Raw genomic sequence first — 23,887 nt, forward strand, 5'->3', positions numbered from 1 at the left:
GCACTGTAATGTCCTCACTTGGCCCCTAAATTAGCCAGATAACGTTATCTAGTTAACTCGGAGCTGGTTAGTGTGGTGAGATTTTTCAAATCCCGGCATTTGTCTGGCTGAGTCTGAACTTAGCTGGACAAACGATGCTGAATATTGGACTCCATGTTTTTGCAAAAAAGTATAGGGCTTAATCCACCCATTTTGAAGCTATAAAAGAGGTCATGGGAAGTTAAGACAAATATTTAAAATATGCTATTCACCAATTGAAAAGAAATTACACATGGTTAGATTTCAGATTGATTGATAATGGATATATGAGACATTTGTGATTGGTCAGCACTGAGATACAGAATGTATTTTCCTCATGCATGAATCCCTGCCCCTTTCTGACATGCGGAGTCACTCTTATGGCGTCAATCCCATTTTAAAAAAAAGATGGAGAAAAGCATAGAGCATGAATAGACCATGACATCAGCATGAACGTAAGAGCAAGGAGTCAAAATTCTTGCCTATGCTGCGGTCAAAACTTTCATTTGCATCTAGAAACACTCATTTGACCCGGCTCCATGTGATAGAATGGGTATGACCCAGTAGTCTCAAATATGCATATGGGACAAACATTACCAAAAGTACTTTACAAAGGTTGAAAACATAAACTGTTGCAATCTGCTTAAAAACAAAAAGGTACCCTGCCCCCATACCACCTTAAATGTCATGCTCCTTTCTGTTATTTCAGTGAAGCACTTTACCATTTTTCTTATACTAGGCTGGCTTGATAGCTAAGATACGCACATAGGGCAAAGTAGAAGTAAGATGAAAATGTCTGTCACCACATGCCATGATATTAATCATTTTCAACAGATCAACATTTCAGAAAGAACAAAGCACAGTTGTAGCAGGTTAACAACAACAACAACACAGACAGCTTACATAAAACTTAAATGCTTACCAGATAGCCTCTAGGTAAAGTATTGGCAAGTTCTCTGGGTTGCTGCATTGGCACACAACATCCTAAAGCAGTAACCTTAGGCCAGGGAAGACTGGGACAGACACATACATTTTGTGTCATATGTAGCATACCATAAACACCTTGCTGATTTTCACTGGCAGCAGAACTATGGGTTCTGCGGAGCAAATCTGGCTTTTCAGCAGCTTAAAGATGCCCATGATCACAAAACTGATGGCCCAAAAGACACAGTTGTAGTCCTCCATGCTATCCAGGGGCAGAGAATGAATAAAGAATGGGAGTTAACATCCAGTTCCAAATTTCATCCAGCTTGTCCGACATCCCACCACCACCTTAAACTTAACATAGCCAAGACTGAACTTTTCTTTCCCCCAAAACCTGCTTCCCTTCTTCCCTCTTTTCTGTCTCTGTGGTTGGTACTCATCTTCCCAGTTCTCTCTGCCCATAACCTTGGGGTCATCGTTGATGCCCCTCTCTCCTTCTCTACGTATACTCAAAATAATGCTAAAGGGCATCTGTTCTTCCTCTATAATGCTGCTAAAATCCTTCCCTTCCTTTCTGAGCATGCTACCAGAATGCTCATCCCTGTTAGACTACTATAACTTGCTTTTTTTTTTTCTGGCCTCCTGCTGAACAGTCTTTCTCCTATAAGTCAGTTTAAAATTGCTGCACAATGTATCTGTCTTCAGCATCACTACTTTGGCTCCCTTTCTTGTTTCCATGTACAATTCAAGCTTCACTTATTCTGGGCTAGTCAACAAGGCAGGATTTTCATATCATGCCTTTTGTCTGGCTACATCTGAACTTAGCTGGATAAATGGTGCCGAATATTAGTCTCTCTTTCTGGAAAAAAAAAAATGTAGGTCTTCACTCTTCTGAGGCTTTTGGGGGAAATTCACTCTGCAGCTCCTCAATACCTTTCTTCTCTCTCCCTACACTTTTCCTTTCGAATGGCATTCATTGGGCAAGTTGCTCTTATCTGTGCTCTTCTCTTCCATCACCAGCTCCTGATGCTGTTCTTTCCACTTTGCTGTGCCTTATGTGTGGAATAGACTTCCTGAATTGGTATGTCATGTTCCCTGGCTGAATTCAAATCCAATTTAAAAATTCACCTTTTTTGAAACTGCTTTTAAATCCAATCATGATTTCCCCCACTACACAGTTACTAGGCCTCACCCTATTCACCATAATCCTATTCAACGCCCAATCTCTCACCAACAAAACTCTTATACTCAACGACATACTGCAGGACACAACCCCAGACGTTTGCGCCATAACAGAAACATGGCTCAAATCCACGGACATCACACTCATTAACCAATTACCAACGCAGACTTACGATTTCTTCTCCATCCCAAGACAAAAAAAAAGAGGAGGGGGTATCTTCCTAGCTGCAAAAAAATCCTTAAGGTTCTCACACCACCCCATCAGTACAGTAACTAAACTAGAACTAGGATTGTTCAAATCAGAACAACTCCAAATCCTGCTAGTCTACGCCCCTCCAGGCTTACTAGAGTCAGACTCCTCTCCTATCATCGAAACCATAACTCTGCATCTCAATCTTGACTCCCCTGCTATAATCCTGGGTGACTTCAATTTACATGTTGACAAAGTTCCCCTCTCTACAAACTGTGAAGCCCTCCTCACCGCACTGTCAGCGATGGGATTCAGACAACAAATCAATAAACCCACCCACAAAGCAGGCCACACGCTCGATCTACTCTTTACAAACACTGGTATTTCTCTTACAAAACAACCAAATTGCAAAAAAGTCCCATGGTCAGATCACTCTCTAATTTCCACCAGCTTTTCCTTACCTCGATCAGACTCCAAACTCAACTCAAGACCCTCTTTCCTATACAGAAAACCTTGCAACTCGGAACATCTAAGTAAAGCTCTAACCTCGGATCTACCACTCATTGAAGTATCTACCCCTAACGCTGCCCTCCAATCCTGGTCCAAAATAACAAAATCTATAGCAAACACTCTCTGCCCACTGACAACCAAAACAAGGTCTGCTAATACATCCAAACGACATCCCTGGTATAATGATGAACTACGAAAACTCAAACAATTACTTCGGCAAAAAGAAAGAAAATGGCGCAAAGCCCCTTCACCAGCCTCACTCTCTGATTACAAACGATCACTCCATCTTTACAAAAGTACCACGTTGAAAATCAAAAGAGACTACTATGCCCGAAAGGTTCCTCATCTCAGCTTTGACTCAAAAGCTCTATTCGCCTTCGTTTCCAGCCTCACTAAACCTATCACTCCAGATATACCACCCGAACAAGCCCAGACTAAAGCAGACGAATTGGCTCTTCATTTTAACAAAAAAATATCGGATCTCCTTAATCAGCTGATTCCAAACACTACATCTCCAGATAACACATATCTTCCCCAAAATAAAGACATCCAGCTTAATGCCTTTGAACCCATCACAATCACAGAGATACAAAATGTATTAAAAAGAATGAAACCGTCATCACACCCATTTGATCAAATCCCTACCAAAATGCTTCTTCTTATCCCGGACACAATAGCAAAAACCCTAGCAGATATTATAAACTGCTCCTTATCACATGGCATCTACCCAGATGACCTAAAAACTGCCTCAATCAAGCCACTGCTAAAAAAACCAAATCTAAATGCATGTGATCCCAACAACTTCCGCCCTATTTCCAACCTACCATTTATAGCTAAAATCATGGAAAAACTGGTAAACACCCAACTATCCAACTACCTAGAGGACCACAGTATTCTGTCCCCAAACCAATATGGTTTTCGCAAAGCCGCAAGCACCGAAACGCTACTAATTTCACTCATGGACTACCTACTCTCTGGTATTGATAAAGGCCAAGCATATTTACTAATCCTCCTTGACTTCTCGGCGGCCTTTGACACCGTCAACCACGCCCTTCTTCTAAAACTGCTGGCAAACATTGGTTTAACAGGTGCCACACTAAACTGGTTCAAAACATTTCTAGAAAACAGAGGATACAGAGTTAAAATTCATAATAAAGAATCCCAATACCACCCTTCTAATAGAGGAGTGCCGCAAGGATCATCACTTTCACCCACCCTTTTCAATGTCTACCTGCTACCACTCTGCCAACTACTTACAAAATTAAGCCTGAAACATTTCCTTTTTGCAGACAACGTACAGATCGTAATCCCTATAAAAGAATCAATCTCAAAAACAATGGAATACTGGGACAGTTGCCTATTAGAAATTAAACTTCTCCTCAACAGTCTAAACCTTGTACTCAATGCTTCGAAAACAGAATTCCTGCTCATATCACCGGAAAACAATAACACACTTCCTAAACCACCCACACTCCTTCAAACAACCCACGTAAGAGACTTAGGAGCCATCCTAGACAATCGTCTCAACCTCAAAACATTCATTAACCAAACCACCAAAGATTGCTTCTACAAATTACATATCCTGAAAAGAATAAAACCGCTGTTTCACACTCAGGACTTCAGAACAATCTTGCAAGCAATAATCTTTTCCAAACTAGATTATTGCAACTCATTACTATTAGGCCTCCCAGCTTCTTACACCAAACCTTTACAAATGGTTCAGAACTCTGCAGCCAGAGTCCTTACAAATTCCAGGAAAATTGACCACATTTCACCTATTCTCAAAAACCTCCATTGGCTTCCGATCCACTATAGAATCATGTACAAAACCATTAACATCATTTACAAAACTATCAACCAACACATGCAACTCGACCTACAAATACCACTTAAAAAATTCACCTCCACCAGGCCTATCAGGGAACACTACAAAGAGTCACTCCAAATTCCAAAGGCCAAAACCTACCAACATAAATCCTTGAGTCTCAGAGCCTTCTCATCAGCAGGTCCAGCTCTCTGGAACTCGATCCCACCTGATTTGAGACAAGAGCCATGCTCTTTAACATTTAGGAAAAGACTAAAAACTTGGCTTTTCAAAAAAGCATTTCCAAGCCTTGAATAAAACCTCCTCTCACTAGCACTAACTCGTATGCAATAATGGAATGTAAACACGAATCAACCAACCTCAAACCCTCTCTCACTAATTCCTGCTGAATATTTATCATACTATTACCATTCACAACTGTCATATTTATTCATTTGATTACCTATGTACCGTTTCATAGTCTTATTTTTTCACTTGCTATTCTAATGTATCAATAGGCTGAAATGTAAATATTGTGCTGTTCAATTTCTCCCCTTCCATCCCAAGTTTATTTTCCTTGTTTTTTGTAACTTTCCCTCTCCCTTTTTCTGATTCACTGTATTTAAAGTTCAAGGTTCTTATTGAAAATATTGTTTTTTACGTTACGTTATGCTTTACACTCCTTGTTATTTGTAAACCGGGTTGATGTGATGCCTATCATGAAACTCGGTATAACAAAAACAATAAATAAATAAATAAATAAATAAGTACTTTTCTATAATAAATACTTGTAGATTCTTGTTTGTCATGTATGTTTGTCTTGATTAGATTGTAAGCTCTATGGAGCACACTGTCTCTTATGTGTATCTATACAGTGCAGTGTATGTCTAGTAGCACTTTAAAAATGAGAAATAATAGTAGCAGTAATAGATCAATGAAAATAACTTGGATACCCTATCATGCACCTGGTCCATAGCAAGCTCTGCTTTAAATATATGGGCATTGTGCTGAAAGAGGAGTCCACTCACTTTCTCTTCCTCTGAACAATAGTAAATCTGTTTGAGGTAGTCTGCTCAGAGGTTAGTAAATCCAGTCTAACATTGTGAGTGAATAATTCTTTGTGAGCTGGAGTGGCAAGTACATTAATGAAGCATCTTTGGTGGCACTGCCTCTCGTGCACTTCAAAATACTTTATTTTGGCCATGACAAATAAGTGTGTAGCTGTTCAATAACTTAACATATGTAACATCCAAGTATCCCCTTTTTACAGCAGCAGATATTCAGGAAATTCTGGTATTCGACCACGGTTTGCCAAATTGAAGACTTAACATCTGGGAGGGGATGAATAGAGCACTCAGTAATTTTTTTTGCATCTTAGCTGTAGTTTCTAGAATTAAATTAAAATGCTAACAACGTGGAAATAGGGACTATGGACAGTGATTTCAGTGTGCAGCTCAGTGGTTTTGGAATTATTCCAGGAAGTGCAGATTGAGACACTTTTTTTTCTATCATTTGTTTTAGAACTGGATAAGGATAGGGTGCTGCATTCTTTTTTTTTTTTTTTTTTTTTTTTTTTTTAAGTCATGCAGGGTTTTTTTAAATCAGAAAATTAGAGCTTTCCCTGATCTTAGTAATGCTACACAATCTAAGCACAAGCCTTTCCTGGCCCAGTGTCAAAAACTTTTCGGGCTGATACAGTAAACTGTGTGGGAGAGCCAGTGAATGCCCACTCCACAACGCGCGCTCAGGCCACTCTCCTGGGCGCGCGATTCACTAAGGAAAGGTATGCAAATTAGGGCCTGCAGTAAAAAGGAGGCACTAGGAACACTGCACATTTTACTTTCTGGATCGCGCGGGACTAACTAATAGGCTTATCAACATGCATTTGCATGTTGCGGGCGCTATTAGTTTCAGGAGGGGTTGGCCGCACGTTTTCAACACGCTATTACTCCTTACTGTATAAGGGGTAAAAATAGCATGTCGAAAACACGCGGCCAAATGGGGGTTAACGGTGTGCTCGGTTGAACGCACCATACTGCATCGGCCCATTGGTAAGAAATAGAAAAATTGGATCCTGACAAAGTACACTGTTACATAAAATAAATACTCCTTTATATTTATTTAAAATTGTTTATATACCATTTTTATATGTAAATGTAGTCAAAGCAGTTTACAAAATAAAATATACATGATAAAACTTTTAACATATAGTTTAAATAAAACAGAATAAATTAAAATAATCAACAGTAACAAAAAAGGGGGAAAATTAAAATTCAACAAAAACAAGTGAGGAGAAGGAAGGAGGGGTCCGTTTGGGTGGGATAGGCTATTAAGTAGCTGAACATAGGTCAAAAGCGCATGTGAAAAGGTAAGTATTTAAACTCTTCTTAAACTCTTTCAGGTTGTCAAGATGTCTCAGGTTATCGGGAATAACGTTCCAGAGTTGGGGGGCAGTGACCGAGAATGCACGTTGTCTTGTTATATCTAAATGAGTAATTTTGATGTTGGGTACCTGTAACAGACTTTTATGTGCAGAGTGTAAACTTCTATTTGGTTTATACATGTAAAGTTGGGAGCTTAGCCAAGCTGAATCATTGTATAAGAGGTTATGAATAATGTGAGAATTTTGTATTTTATTTTGAATTCGATAGGTAACTAGTGCAGTGAATATAGGACAGGAGAAATATGGTTTCTACGGGATTTACCACTTAGAATGCGAGCTGCTGCGTTTTGAACCAGTTGTAATGGGCGAATCGTGTTGTCATGTAAGCCAAACAGTAGAGCATTACAATAGTCGAGGTCACTGAAAATTAAAGATTGTAAGATGATTCTGAATTCCTCTGTGTAGTAGGGGTGTAAAGGTTTCAGCATATGGAGCTTAAAAAAAGAAATTTTCACTGGTAAAGATATGTGATGTGTCACAGATACGCTGTAACACCTAAATTTCGAGCCTTGGAAGTGATAGGCAATATGGTGCCACCAAGATTAAGTTGAACGGGGGGCTGCAGGCAGAATGTGGGATGGGCGATAGATGGATAATTTCAGTTTTAGCAGTGTTGAGTTTTAGCCGGTTGTAGGAGAGCTAGGTTTTGATAGTCTCACTGTTAAAAACAAACTATGGAAAGGGGGTTGGACCATGACTTTGAGTAAGGAATAAAGAACTGGATATTGTCTGCTTATATTTTGAATTGTATGTCTAGACTGTTTAACAAGTGGCATAAATGTAAAAGATAAAAATTGAAGAGTGTAGGAGAAAGAGCAGAGCCTTGTGGCACACCAGAAGAAATAGAATATTTCCTGGCGTGTAGCCAGATGGACTCAGAACGAATGGGTATAGTATCCGCGTGCTAGCAGTTGGAGACGGATCTGACGTCAGCACGGGTATATTTATACCCCCACAGGAAGCGTAGCAACTTAGTAATTTCCGTCTCCAAAGCAGTTTGGAGAGCCTGCACGCTCGCTGAGCGTGTTTTCCAAATCTACTTTATATTTTCTACTTTCTTTCAACTAAAACTTCTACAGCATCGAGCCCCACACTCCTGCGGTGATACCCTAAGGTCCCTCCCCCAGTAGAGTTTCCCGGGGTGATTTCCGTGATCCCCCGGAGGTTTAAGTCCTCGGTCCGGTGGCCGAATCGCGGCAGGGACGTAGCCCCCGGGCGAGGTTCATGTGAGGCATACGAGGCGCCTCGGTCCCGGCATGGACGAGGCAGCGGGTGCATATCCTCAAACGCGGCGGTGAAGGTACTTGCCCTCTCCCCCCGCAGCCGGAGACTGCCCGGGTTCCAGCCGGGAAGCGCCGAGGAATCAGGTAAGGCGTACATCTCTTATTTCTGGTCTCTGAGGAACAGAGGATCGGCGGCGTGGCACGCCGTGGAGGGTGCTATTTTGTGGGCCTTGTTCAGGTATTGAGCGCCCGTAATAGGCGCAGCTCTATGACTAAGCGCATATTATATTCCTTATTGTGCGTATATTGCATTATTACTGAGAGCATATTGCATGCCATTGAGCGTGTATTGCTAAACGCTTATTGCTGAGAGCATATTGAATGCCATTGAGCGTGTATTGCTAACCGCTTATTGCTGAGAGCCTATTGAATGCCATTGAGCGTGTATTGCTAACCGCTTATTGCTGAGAGCATATTGAATGCCATTGAGCGTGTATTGCTAACCGCTTATTGCTGAGAGCATATTGAATACCATTGAGCGTGTATTGCTAACCGCTTATTGCTGAGAGCATATTGAATACCACTGAGCATGTATTGCTAACCGCATATTGCTAAGAGCATATTGCATACAATTGAGCGTGTATTCATGACCTCCTATTGCTGAGAGCATATTGCATATCATTTAGCGTATATTGTTAGCCGCATATGGCTGAGCGCTTGTTGTCTATATTGCTGCCGCATATTCTTCTTAAGCGCCTGTTCTATTACGCGTATATAGCTGCCGCATATTATTATTATTATTGCGCGCCTGTTGTATTAAGCGCATATTGCTGCCGCATGTTATTGAGCGCCTGTTGTATTGAGCGCATATTGCTGCCGCATTTTATTAAGCGCCTGTTGTGCTAAGCGCATATTGCTGCCGCATATTATTATTGTGCGCCTGTTCTATTAAGCGTATATTGTTGCCGCTTTTCATTCAGTGCATACTTTTCAATGGAACAGAACGCCTCAGCGTCTTCAGCGGGGGCGCCGCCTGCCTCCGGCATTAAAGCCCTCGGCCTCTGCTCCGCATGCCAGCTTCGAGCCACGCACAGTGAAGAGCCAAACTCCCTATGTGCCCAATGTGAGGAGGCCGTGGGACCCTCGGGCCAGGACCAGTCTCAGCCACGATTTGCTGACAGTTCCCCAGGGGCTACCCCGGATTTAGCGGTCAGTCTCGACCAATCGGGACTCCCGGGGGATCTTGTACCCCGGCGATTAGAGGCTGCTTCAATTTCCTGGGTGGATCTCTTTAAGGGGATTCATGCCTTTGTACAGATGCAAACGGCTTCCCGTCCAGGCCCTGCGGTTCCTGCTATTCCTGTGGTTCCTGCGGCGGCTGCGACTGTGGCGGCTGCTGCGGTGGCGGCTCCTGCGGAACCTGTTCCTGGACCCTCACGCCCTTATCGTGAGCGGGACCTTCCACCGCTGGACAGTCCAGATCAGTCGGACCAGGAGGTTTCCCCGGACGAGTCCGAACTCCCGGACGAGGGGGAGCTTCCCCCAGGGATTGAGCCATATAGAACCATGAGGGGCTTCTTCCCCAAGGAGGATCTCTCCGACCTGGTGTCTCAGTGTCTGGCGGAGTTGAATATTACAGGTCCCAGCACTACGGTACCCTCTGCGCAGAACCCCCTGCTGGAAGGTCTTCGTCTTACAGCCCGCCATTTTCCATTCTTGCAAGCAGCACAACAACTGATAGATTTAGAATGGACGGCACCAGCGGCTTCCTTTAAAGGGGGCCGGGCCCTGACGGGCATGTACCCATTGGCACCGGCTATCCAGGACCTGCTGGCGTGCCCTCAGGTGGACGCCTTGATTAGCGCTGTAGTCAAGCGCACTACCATTCCAGTTGAAGGGGGGACGGTCCTCAAGGAGCCTCGTGACCGGCGACTGAACACCATTCTGAAACAGACCTTTGAGGTGGCAGCTCTATCTTTGCGGATCGCGACCTGCTGCACAGTGGTGACGCGTGCTTGTTTCACAGGTCAGGAACAACGCTCCAGCAGCAGACATGGAGTCAGCTCTCTCGTTCCTCACAGATGCTGCATCAGGCCTAGTCCGAACAACAGCCAAGGGGATCTCATCTTCCGTAGCTGCCAGGAGGCAGCTCTGGATCCGGAAATGGTCAGCCGATGCGCCTTCAAAGACACGCCTCACAGATTGCCCTTTAAGGGCTCTTTCCTGTTTGGCAGTGACCTTGATAAATTGGCCAGCACATGGGGGGCGCTTCTCCAGTACCTCGACTGCTGGAAGATCGGTTCATAAGGAACCAGCGCGCCTTTCCAAGGCCCTCCAGGGGTAGAAGCTCCCAGCGCTTCGTTCCCTACAGGAGTCGCTACCAGGCACCTCGTCCTCAGGCCCGGAATCAGTCCTTTCGGACCAAGCAGCGCAAGAGGGGAGCAGGCCCGGGCTCAGGTCCTGGCCGCACCTCACAATTAGAATCCGCCGATCCATCTGGGGGCCGGAGCCATAGGGGGCGGGTTAACCCTCTTCTACCCCAGATGGGTCGAGATTACGTCGGACCAGTGGGTCCTCGCCATCATCCGAGAGGGGTATTATCTGGACTTTCATCGCCTCCCTCCGGACAAGTTTGTGGAATCTTCCTGTCCCACACAAGAAGGCAGCATTGGCAGCTACCCTGGCGAGGCTCCTGTCCTTGAAAGCCATCATCCCAGTACCTGCCTGGGAAGTGAATTCTGGACACTATTCCATTTATTTCATGGTACCCAAGAAAGGGGGCACCTTTCGGCCCGTACTGGACCTCAAGTCAGTCAATCGATACTTAAGGGTCCCGAGATTTCGCATGGAAACTCTGCGCTCCGTCAAGACTGCAGTACAGCCAGGAGAATTCCTCACGGCATTAGACTTGTCGGAAGCTTACCTGCATATCCCGATCCATCAGGATCATCAGCGTTACCTACGCTTCAAGGTTCTAGGACGCCACTTCCGATTCCGGGCTCTGCCCTTCGGGTTGGCCACGTCACCGCGGACCTTCACCAAGGTGGTCGTAGTGGTAGCAGCGGCACTCAGACGGGAAGGAATTCTGGTCCATCCCTACCTAGACGACTGGCTGATCAGGGCGAAGTCACGAGAGGAGAGCCACCGGACAACCGACCGAGTGATCGCCCTTCTGGAAAGCTTGGGCTGGGTAATCAACCTCAGCAAGAGTTGCCTACAGCCTTCCCAGTCACTGGAATACCTGGGAGTGCAGTTCGACACCCAGGCAGACACAGTCATTCTCACTACCAAGAGAAGGTTGAAACTTCAGACGCGTATCCAGTACTTGATGGGAGCCAGTCGGCCCATAGCTTGGGATTATCTGCAGGTTCTCGGTCTCATGGCATCCACCCTGGAAGTGGTACCTTGGGCAAGGGCCCATATGAGACCTCTGCAACACTCCCTGCTCTCTCGCTGGAGCCCTTGTCTACGGAACTATTCCACGCACCTACCTCTGCCTGCCAGAGTCCAGACACAGTTACGGTGGTTGCTGCAGTCCGACCACATGAGCAAGGGGTCGAGGATATCCTCCCCCATGTGGACTCTGCTCACCACAGATGCCAGCCTGAGCGGCTGGGGAGCACACTGCGAAGGACTCACCGCACAAGGGCAGTGGCACAGAGAAGAGTCAGCATGGAACATCAACCGTCTAGAGGCTCGGGCAGTCCGATTAGCATGCCTTCGATTTGCTCACAAACTGAAGAACAGAGCAGTCAGAGTGATGTCAGACAACGCCACCATGGTGGCATACATCAACCGTCAGGGCGGAACCAGAAGCCGACAAGTATCTCTGGAGATCGCCCCACTGATGGCTTGGGCAGAGGCGAATCTTCAGGACATCTCCGCCGTCCACATTGCCGGAAAGGACAACACCACGGCAGACTTCCTCAGCAGAGAACGCCTAAATCCGGGAGAGTGGCAGCTGTCACCCACAGCCTTCCAGATGATTGTGGATCACTGGGGGATTCCGAACATGGATTTACTGGCTGACAAGCCCAATGCTCAAGTACCCAGATACTTCAGCCGCAAGCGCGATCCGTTCTCCCACGGAATTGATGCCCTGGTTCAGCCATGGCCTCCAGGGACTCTGCTATACGCCTTTCCTCCATGGCCTCTGCTGGGCGCCATCATCCACAAGATTCAGAAACACCGGGGCCTAGTTCTTCTAGTGGCACCAGACTGGCCAAGAAGACCCTGGTACGCAGACATGAGAAGACTACTGTATATAGGCCTTAAGCCTGAATGTGTATTTCCTGATTCTGCTGGCAACATATTCCACAACCATGTGCTTTGGCAAAGCTCATTACCGGAAGATGGCAACACCCCAGAGACGGTACCTGATTGGACAATAAAGCTACGTTCATAATTGGATATTGACTGAAATTAATACACCCAGGATGTGCATCAATGTATTTCTATTGGACAGTGAAAAAAGTTTAAAAACTCCAGCCGAAGAGCTCCGCATCTGAGAAGCAAGCTGATTACCCAGTTGACACAGACCTGCATCTCCAGGAAACAACGACTTCCTCTTTTCCTTGTTTCTTCTTATATATTGTCTTTGTATTGCTATCAATAAATTTGCCTTTTAGATCAAAAAGCTGTCTGAAGGTGCTTCCCGAATACCAGCAGAAAACATATGGTCCTTCGAGCCGGAAAACGGAAAGGAAAGCCTAACGCCTGATGCAGGTATCGCGGGCTAGCACACCTTCAGGGATACCTCATTGCCAGCATCGAAGGAAGTGAGGGTGCCATTGATCGGGAGCGGAAAACTGCCCTGAAGCATCCTGAATCTACTTTGAGATTTTTGAGACCTGAAGCACTTCAGTAACCACTTTGAGGAAGTAAGTCTTACTCTCACAGAAAAGAAAAAAAAACTGTTCATTAACTTTTATTATCTCTCCACCAATATCTCCTAGACCTTAGCGCGCACTGCTATCTGGCAGATCTTGTACAGTACCAATCAATTAGCCCAAGTTGAATACTGCGACACACCACCTGGGACTTTTTACCTGGAACCCCCGAGGGAACACGTACAGGGACGGAGTGTCAGGTGGATCCAGAAGCGGGAATACGTACCGCCAGAAATAAGAAGCCTTCAGATCCAGCATTCCAAGGAATACGTACTTGGAGCTGGCTACACAGTCTGGAAAGGTAAGTAAAAACTTGTCTTATACGAGTGAGTCATAGGTTTTTCCGTTAGTGTACTAATAAGTTCGAAAACAATTGGCAGACTTGACGCTGCCTTTTGGCCCTATCCCGGTTGTTTCGGCGGTAACGCACTGGAGCCCAAGTAATTTAAGTAGGAACAGGTAACCAGTCGAACGGAACGAAAAGGAGTAGATAGGTCTTTAGTTAGATAGTTAGATAGATAGTCAGATAGTTAGATAGTTGTCTGCAGGCTGTCTCTCCCTGTCCCGCTGTGAATACCTTCGTGTTTGAAGAAGTACAGCACACTGGAAGCGTGAATTCACGATACGGTGAAAACTACAATTAAGGTAAGGTTGAACCACTCTTTCTCATAAGGGAGTGGCTACACGAAATTTATTATTAATACTTGTGTCGTAGTTTGGTCTGCAATATTGAGAGATCCCAAGATGGTAGGAGAGGTTAGTGAGTCATGTCCCCTGAACAAAGTCATTGCCCTGCTTAAACCCAATGAGAAGTTGATTCGTAAATACCATTCTAAGTGGGTAGCGTGGGCAGAGAAGGATGCTTCCCTTGCATGGCCAGCAGGAGGCTCCTTTGACACGCCCTTGCTCGTACAGCTTATGACATTTCTGGAAAACAAGTATTGTAAATCTAATGGGCAAGATGTAAGAACACTGGCAAACCATGTCCAAATTTATAGGTGGTTTGTCATGGCAAAGGCCTTTTTAGAAAAAGAGGAAGAAATTAGTAAGAAATTCACATCACCGCCCCTTTATAGGACTGCTGACACTGCCTCCAGATGTCTAGTGCAGAGTACAGGACCCTCTCCACCTTTGGAGAAGGCGATGACCGCAGTAGGATACTTCCATTTAATTCCTACAGCATCTCCTGAGGAGACACCACACCCTGATTGGCCCACACCACAACGTCGTCTGTCCAAAAATTGTTATGAGTGTGGAAAACCTGGCCATTACAGTAAAGATTGTCATTATCATCTTGGCATACAGTGCTATCAGTGTGGACAATATGGTCATTATAGTAGGGATTGCCACTATCGGTCTAACAATCACTCTTCATTTCCCAGAGGGAATATTAGAGGCAGATATGCTGCAAGGGGGGGACCGAGCAGACCACCACCACCACCACAATTTGACCCTAATCACTGGAGGAGCAGTGGCAGTCGAAGCCAATACGTCCCTCCATCTCAATGACGCCAGGCTTTAATAGCCAACATACATGTCCCCAGATAAAGTGAGTTCACACCTATCAGAGAAGGTATCTGCGTATGTAGGACCTTACATTGCCACCTTAGTGAAGTTTGGACAGAACACAGTGTGAACTTAATATGAAACACAGTTTTAAATGGAACCACATTTAGTAAGACCATCCTTTAGGATGATCTCCTTATTCTGAGCCTTATTTTTATAGCTATTGCTTGCTTTACTGCAATATTCATTTCAGGACAAAGAAGCTAAAATAAGAATTTGCTTACCTAGGATATTTGTGTACATAAGACCAGTAAATCCTTGCCAGCCTTCCCGATGTCTGTCATGTAAGCCGGAGTGACACGCGTTGTATACAGGAACCCCCGGTATATAAAATCCTCCGGTATATAAAATCCAAAAATAAATAGATATGTCTCTACAGACTTTGTCTGTCTAATTACGTGCTGTCCCTACTACAGAAGACAGCAGCCGTGCACTGGGATCAGATGCATGTGGTCAGTCAGTTGTTATCTGATTGAGAACTTTTGTAGTGCCATCACAGATGTTTAACGCTCTAAAAGTAATAAGCTTGTGGACAGATATAACAGATTGCTAGGCTTCCCTTATTAATGTATTTATTGGTCTTATTGTTCAAGCTATTAAGATTTATTTGTGTTACCATTTGCAGGTATATTTTTATTATAAGGATTTTTAGTATAAGTAAGTTAATTTTTAAACGGTACCATATAGTTTTAAGTTATAAGTTTAAGTTCCTCTTTTCAATGCATTCACATTGCAATTTATTTTTATTAAGGTGATCACCAAGCGCATGCGATACCTTCCTCTTACAACATGTTATTTCCTTTCTGCTCTGAACTGTACATTTGTGGTAAAAGAGGGATCAAGGGGGGGAGCGAGATACACCTCCCACCAATTTAAATCCCTTTTGCTCTTAACTTTACATACTGATTCTTTATTACGTTACTGACTTCACATTCCTTTAATACTGAACTTGAGTACTGACAAGAACATATACTAGTGTTAGAATTTAGAGTCTGAGCTGCTGAATTATGATTCTGTGAGGAGAATTATGAATTTGAAAGGACTTTTTAACTAAAGAGTCAAACTGTATCTTAACAGAAAAAAAAAGGGAAGTTGTCTCTTGCAAACATGCAGAGTACAGCTTATCTGTTCTGCCAGCACTAGCTGTGCTACGAACGGAAGAAAAAAAAGGAGAAATAGTTTCTAGTTTAAAATGTAGCATATTTAAGTATTAATTATTTGATATTTGAGTTCTAATTATTATAATTATTTGATATGATACATTGACTATAAGCTCAGAACATTATTGATTAAATTTATTTAATATTATTGGTTGGAAATCTATATGTACAATATTTGTTAATTTGATATTTCAATTGTATGCTAGTATTTACTTTTCAGGTCTTCAAGGACTTCTACCTTTTCGATAGGACTTCTACCTTTTTGACAGGATTCTGAACTTTTATTTTTCATACACATTTTTGAATTTTTGATTTTTGATCCACTTTTCTTTGATACATTTTTTGATATGACTTTTGAGCTCAAATTATATGTTATCTGTTGTTCGTCCTCTGTGATGAAGACAAGGAATGTATATTTGTTGGATGGATGAATATGTGTCAGTCCAGTGTGACATATGTTTAATGTCATGTCTGAAATACGTGTTATTTGTGGTTTAGCTTACCGCAGATGACTTTTCTTTAAATGCTTAATTTACTTTTATGCTACTTTACCATATTAGGTATCTGAAACTATTAAAGAAGCACATATCCTCATTAGGCCGTGATGAATGAAAAGCTGTTACACCTTACTGAAAGCTTGCAAACGACATTTATGGGACTCACTCCATTCTTCCCATCCCTTCTATGGAAGTCTCGGCCTTAACACAGAATTCATCTGTCACTCATCATTGAACTTTACTACTCTTGCTTGATTATATTTTGTCTTTATGTTGTTGTACTCTACATTAATGCAGTTCTCATGATTGTGTGAATCATATTGCCCTGATCAGATTAGATCCATTCCCAATTATTGTCAGCTCTTTACACAAAGAGTAACTGTTATGCATTGCACCACACTATGCTTTGTCAAATGTCATTGATAATTGATTGCCATATACTCCAAGCCAATATGCCATTCTGCAAATGTTATGATTTGGATATCTACATACATCTACATACACCAACATGTTACACACCACATTAATTTAAAATACTAAAGTTTTGCTGCTATTCCCAGTTCTCTCATATCCATTATATGATTAATTAAGATGATCATTCATCCCTAGGTCCCATAGATAACTGGTTTGACTTACCATCTATGATTTCAATATTGCTTTCCACGTTATATTCATCTCCAGTTGTTACACCCTGCCCTTGCTAGTCCAGACTTGTTTAGATGTCTGCGAGCTAATGGCAGACCGGCGCAGTGTGCCGCAACATAGTTTGTCAGTTCAGCCTTCACACCGTTCTTAGGCAGCTCATGTGAATAGGCTGTGCAGACAAGTATGTCCTCTTCAATTTGAGTACATTTAGTAAGTTTAAAGGTTTAATGTAGTCCCAAAGGTCTATATAGTTATTCTTGGTAATTGAAGACAGAATTATGACATTTATTTGATTTCCCTATTCTTAAACATCACATTTAGTAGAGCTTGTAAGTACCATCCCATTGGTTACAGAGATTTCTTATCCCTCATCCATATGGATGTTTCCTTCGACATCCTACTCCTAATTCAGATTTTAAGCATTTGTTTATATTCCCAAAATGTTCAAATGCATGGTAGGCTAAGACATAAGCAATAGTACTCCCAAGCATGGTTTTGCTTCTATTAATTAATTATAACTATTGCTTCTGCTATGTCTCAAATACTCTCAAGTCACTCTCAAGTCACCGCAGTTCGTCAACATCTAATGATGAGCATGATTGAATCTCCTTCTGAAGCTAATGAGTGAGAGTTTCTAAAGGATAAGGTTGTATTTCCACAGAATTTGGTTTAATTGATGGGAAACACAGTTTAAAGTGGCTTACATTTCTAAGTGAGTTTGCAATGGTTAATTGTGAGAATGAATGAAGTTTGTCATTTTAATGGCCTAAGACATCATCCTGCATTACTGTGAAGACAACTATGAACTCCTATACCATATTAAAGGAAGCCTTTCATTTACCAGCAGCAATGTTATTTCCTCAGGCTGTTATGCTTAACGATGACGGGTAAGCACCAGGTAGCAAATCATTAGGATTGCGCACCCTGGGCAACCTAAGACAGTGGCATTAACCCTGAGTAGAATGATGGATTATTGCTTCAACTATTCTAACCATTCATTGACAATCAATAATCAATAATCAATCATTAAGTAGATCTATTGATTTATATGCTGCTAATAGGACCACATTACAGAATCTTGGATCAACTGGAAGAAGGCCAGAACAATACCTGAATGAAGAATGAATGTGAAATTGAATGACAATAAAACGAAGTACAAAATGAGTATGCCTGAACAATTGTGATTGTGAGTGTGAGTTGTATAAAAAGAATGATTCAACACCATAAAGAATATGGAAGCCATTTTTAACAGTCCAAAAGGTGGGTCATACTAAATTGATGCTATGATCATTTCAATCCAGGAAATACAATCTCAGCCTTTCATTGGTGAATCGTTTCCCAACGATTCAAGGGGGGGAATGTATATAGGCCTTAAGCCTGAATGTGTATTTCCTGATTCTGCTGGCAACATATTCCACAACCATGTGCTTTGGCAAAGCTCATTACCGGAAGATGGCAACACCCCAGAGACGGTACCTGATTGGACAATAAAGCTACGTTCATAATTGGATATTGACTGAAATTAATACACCCAGGATGTGCATCAATGTATTTCTATTGGACAGTGAAAAAAGTTTAAAAACTCCAGCCGAAGAGCTCCGCATCTGAGAAGCAAGCTGATTACCCAGTTGACACAGACCTGCATCTCCAGGAAACAACGACTTCCTCTTTTCCTTGTTTCTTCTTATATATTGTCTTTGTATTGCTATCAATAAATTTGCCTTTTAGATCAAAAAGCTGTCTGAAGGTGCTTCCCGAATACCAGCAGAAAACACTACTGGGAGGGGAGCCCTTTCCCCTGCCTCCTCTCCGGGACCTTCTACGTCAAGGTCCCATCCTCCACGAGGATCCAGCTCAATTCTCTCTTACGGTCTGGCCATTGAGAGGGCTAGACTGAAGAAAAGAGGTTACTCGGAGCCCGTGATAGATACACTCCTCCGAGCTCGCAAGTTTTCCACATCCCTCACCTACGTAAGGATCTGGAGAATATTTGAAGCCTGGTGCGACACTCATGGCACCAATCCACATGCGACCACAATCCCTATTGTGTTGGATTTCCTGCAAGATGGGCTTCAGAAGGGTCTCTCCCTCAGCTCCATCAAGGTTCAGGTGGCTGCGCTGTCTTGCTATGGTCCCAGGAGGGATGGCAAGACCATTGCCAAACACCCAGATGTTTCTCGCTTCCTGAAAGGAGTCAAGCACATTCGTCCGCCACTGAAGTGGCCAGTGCCTTTGTGGAACCTCAACCTTGTTTTGGATTTCCTCGCGGGATCCACCTTCAGACCCCTTCGGGGCCTGTCTCTCCGTTCTCTAACCTTGAAGATGGTGTTCTTATTGGCGGTGTGTTCCGCACGCCGCGTCTCAGAGCTACAAGCACTGTCCTGCCGTGATCCCTTTCTGAGAATCACTCCAGAGGCTATCCATCTTTGCACGGTTCCCTCCTTTTTACCTAAAGTGGTCTCACAATTTCACCTTAATCAAACTATATCCTTGCCTACCACGGCGGGTTTGAAGAAATCAGAAGAAGGGCGTTCGCTACGCCATCTCGACATAGGCAGATTGCTGCCCAGATATCTGGAAATGACATAGGACGTACGAAAGACAGACCATCTGTTCGTCCTGCACAGCAGGAAGCGACAAGGGGAAGCGGCCTCTCGGCCCACCATCGCCCGCTGGATTAAAGAAGTTATCAGAGCAGCTTGCGTGGAGGCCGGGAAGTCTCTGCCTCTACAAGTCAAGGCTCATTCTACCAGAGCAGAAGCGGCATCTTGGGCAGAATCCAGGATGCTGTCGCCTGCAGAAATCTGTAAAGCGGCGACGTGGTCCTCCCTCCATACCTTCTCCAGGTTCTACCGTCTGGATGTCCAGGCCAGGGAGGACTCAGCATTTGCGAGGGCGGTACTACATGGTCCTCAGGCAGCCTCCCACCCAGGCTGGGAGTAAAGCTTTTGTACATCCCATTCGTTCTGAGTCCATCTGGCTACACGCCAGGAAATGTTGAGATTACTTACCTGATAATCTCCTTTTCCTTAGTGTAGACAGATGGACTCAGCATCCCGCCCAGCTGCCTGTGTACATGGGTTTCACCGATTCAACGTAAGCCATGTCATCTGTTTCCATAAGAGCGTACACTATACCAGGTGTCAACGCCTTCCGGTTGGGAATGCTCGCGGTCTCCAGCTACTATCAATCGGTCAGGGGAATCCTGTTTCACTTTTCACTGAGCGTCAGTACACACATCCATAACAGCTTTTGCAAGGAAGATTACTAAGTTGCTACGCTTCCTGTGGGGATATATATACACCCGTGCTGATGTCAGATCAGTCTCCATCTGCTAGCACGCGGATACTATACCCATTCGTTCTGAGTCCATCTGTCTACACTAAGGAAAAGGAGATTATTAGGTAAGTAATCTCAACATTGATTGGAGGAGTGTGAGCCAATGTTTATTTGTTAAGTACAATCAGTAAGAAATGAGTGAAACCAATTGTGTACTGAACTCGTTACACTAATGGAATTTAACCTGGAGAGTAGAATGGAAAGATCTAGCATGTCAAACACGGCAGAGATATCGAAGAATTAGTATATAGTCTGTGTTGGTATCAAAGCCTCTGAATATTGTGTCAAATGATGATGATGATAGTGTCTCTATACGGTGTCCTTTTCTAAAACTGTGCTGGTTCGGATGGAGGAGCTTATTATCGGTCAAATAATTAATTGATGAAGTACTATTGATTCTAATATTTTGACCAGTGTACTAAGTGAGGCTATGGGATGTAAAATGTTTAGATTTGTGATTCACTTTTTGGTGTCTCTACTCCAAAGTCTTTATAGGAATTGCTTAAAGAATTAAACTTCTTAAACGGAAGTTTTCTGAATCTGTGCAGTTTGTTTTTGTTATTTTGAAATATTATAAAGCATATAGATGGTGTCGGTGTTGTGCTTTATCATCTTAGTTTACAAACTTTATTATGTAAATTAACAATATAATATAATGCAAACTCTAAACTGTATGCAGAAATGAATCACAAAATTGAGTAGCATTAAAGATTATCATTTGAAAGTGATTTGCAACGTAGTTTGTGTGTCAGATTTTAGGTTGTGATGCCTTTTATTGGGCCAGCATTAGACTTCCTTAGCCAGTATGTCATCCTCCATCTCTGGCCTTATTCAAATACTGTCCAAAAATTCACCTTTTTAAGGCTACTTTTTAATCTTAACCCGTGATTCTCTTGACCATACTTTTGTTGGTTTAAACCATTTTCCATAATAAATGAAACTCTCTAGGGCTTTTATCCTGTTAGTCTTGAATAAATTGTACTTGACTGTTCAGAGCAGAGTGTGCCTCTCTTATGTAGGTTTATACTGCAGTACATACAGCTAGTACCACTATAGAAATTGTAATAGTAGTAGTAATGCAAAAATGTTGACTGCATAGGTCCCTTCAGAGTGAGCAATGAAAGGTCTCTGAACTTAAAAAGAATCATTTGCTCCAGGACCAATATAGCTAACAGAGCTGGAGGATGCCTCATCTTGTTTATGGATTGCAAAACTATCCTAGATACAGTAAAGCTTATTTAACAAATTAAGTTAATTGTTAAGTAAATGGAGCTCCTCTGCTGACCTGGAGAAAGACTGAAGCATTTTGACCCCCTTCCTTTCCTATTCTATTTCTCTGGCTACACTCCTCATTGCTTTTAAAAAGAAAAACCAGATGGGACTTCCTGGAAAAGAGGTATTTTTAATTTATTTTTAACCACAGCATCGGTGCACCAGGATACAGAGATGGATGCTTATGACTTCTGGATTTCCACTGCTGGAAGGGCCAGGATGTGTGGGCCAGTTGCTCTTATAATAACCAGAGCCTACAGGAAAAATAACCCTGGGGTGCCATGGGTCCAGCAAGATTCATGCATTGCATCTTTCTAGTGGCTTCTAATTAAAGCACTAACAGAATTGGGGATGCTTCAGAATGTTAAATCCTTTTTTTAATATATTACATTTTCCAAATGATTTCTAGGCCTCCTATGCCATTTTAGTGTTAGAGATATGCTTTATTTATAGTAATAACAGTAATAGTATGTCAATACTTCTGTTTTCTTTTTCAGACATAAAAGAGAGATTCACAAACTATGTGCTGTTACTTATAGTATGCTTAAGAAACATGGAACAGTTTTCATGGAATCCAGGTAATGAAGAAACTGAACAAAAAATTAATTTCTTAAATACACATAGTTTCATTGTTTATATACTATGTATCAAATATCACCAAGGGACCCTTGATATATCACGCCATACTTGAAACTTTTATATAAGTTGGAATTATACTACATTTATAGATATTGTAGAAGAAAGTAAAGTGATCTACAACAAGCAGGGCAGTCATAATAATCTTTATTGTAAGGCACAATACACAAGTGATCACCTGAGGTCTGCTTACACATCAACCAGCTAGCCTGACAAAAAGGATAACCTCCCTGAACAGAACTGTTACATTTATATATGCTGTAGATAGAAAGTACTGGAATTTTCCAGAATACTGCAACAATTCATTTTAGCCAGCCTTGTCATTTAACGGCTAATATGGAAAAGAGGAAAAAGTGTGCAAATCAGTAGAAGAAAAGAACACTGTATGTTGCAACTTGTTCCAGTACATGTTTGCACAAATTTAGCTCCTAACATACACTTCCCCCTGTATCACTTATAGCTACATCCATAGTTTGCAACTCTGAGGTCTTGCTCACTTGCCCTAAGTTCGAGGCCTGGATAGATTTTTTTTTTCCAAAGGAATGCCTTTTGCCCAATATGAATTATAACATACTCTAAAAGTACCTAGTTGAGACCAAAAGTTAGTTAAGAACATAAGAAATTGCCATGCTGGGTCAGACCAAGGGTCCATCAAGCCCAGCATCCTGTTTCCAACAGAGGCCAAACCAGGTCACAAGAACCTGGCAATTACCCAAACACCAAGAAGATCACATCTGGTTCAGCAAAATGATTTTGTAAAACTGGTGTTCTACAATATATGCCAAACAAGCTCAGGCTGAAGATTGGTTTATGTAAAAGTTAAAATTTGACTGATTTTTGAATCATCAATGGGACAATGTGCAATTCAGATGGTTTGTAGTGCAGTGCTGTTTTTGCAACATAAGAAAATGATATGCCATGTTGTGGCAGACTACAGGTCCATCAAGCTCAGCATCTTGTCTGACAGCAGCAATTAAAGGGTCATTAGGAAGTACCTGTTAGATCCATTCATTGTTACTTACTTCCAGGGTTAAATAATGGCTTTCCCAAGTCTACCTATCTAATTATAAGAACATAATATTCACCATACTGGATCAGACCAAGGGTCCATCAAGCCCAGGATCCTGTCTCCAGCAGTGGCCAGTCCAAATCAGAAGTACCTGGCAAGTACCCAAACATTAAATACATCCCAGGCTATTACTGCTGGCAACAAGCAATGGGTTTCCTCTAGGAACTTGTCCAAAACCTTTTGAAACCCAGCTATGCTGGAAGTCTTGATCACATCCTCTGGCAACAACTTTCAGAGCTTGATTGTGCGTTGATTAAAAAAAATACTTTCTACAATTTGTTTTAAATCTGCTACTTGTTTAGTACTAAGACTAGGGGACAAGCCAAAAAAAACTATTTGAAGAGTAAATAACCATCCCCTATTTACTTGTTTCACCCCACTCATGATTTTATAAATTTGTTATATTCCTTCTGCTACCTCTTCTCCAACTATAGAGCCCTAACCCATTTTAGTCTGTCTTCATATGAGTCACTCCATCTCAATCATTTTTGTTGCCTTTCTCTGTACCTTTTCTAGTTCT

At 42.6% G+C, this 23,887-nt stretch overlaps 1 protein-coding gene across 1 annotated transcript in view; it reads left to right on the top strand.

The window, feature by feature from the left end:
- The window catches only part of TAPT1 (transmembrane anterior posterior transformation 1), a 247,801-nt gene that overhangs the window by 118,333 nt on the left and 105,581 nt on the right, over positions 1 to 23,887 (top strand). Inside the window, exon 8 of the mRNA XM_029590601.1 lies at positions 22,160 to 22,240. Within this exon, the coding sequence (XP_029446461.1) occupies positions 22,160 to 22,240 (81 nt within the window). The remainder of the gene's footprint in view (positions 1 to 22,159; positions 22,241 to 23,887) is intronic.

Source organism: Rhinatrema bivittatum, chromosome 1 (assembly GCF_901001135.1).
Source record: "Rhinatrema bivittatum chromosome 1, aRhiBiv1.1, whole genome shotgun sequence".
Taxonomy (NCBI): domain Eukaryota; kingdom Metazoa; phylum Chordata; class Amphibia; order Gymnophiona; family Rhinatrematidae; genus Rhinatrema; species Rhinatrema bivittatum.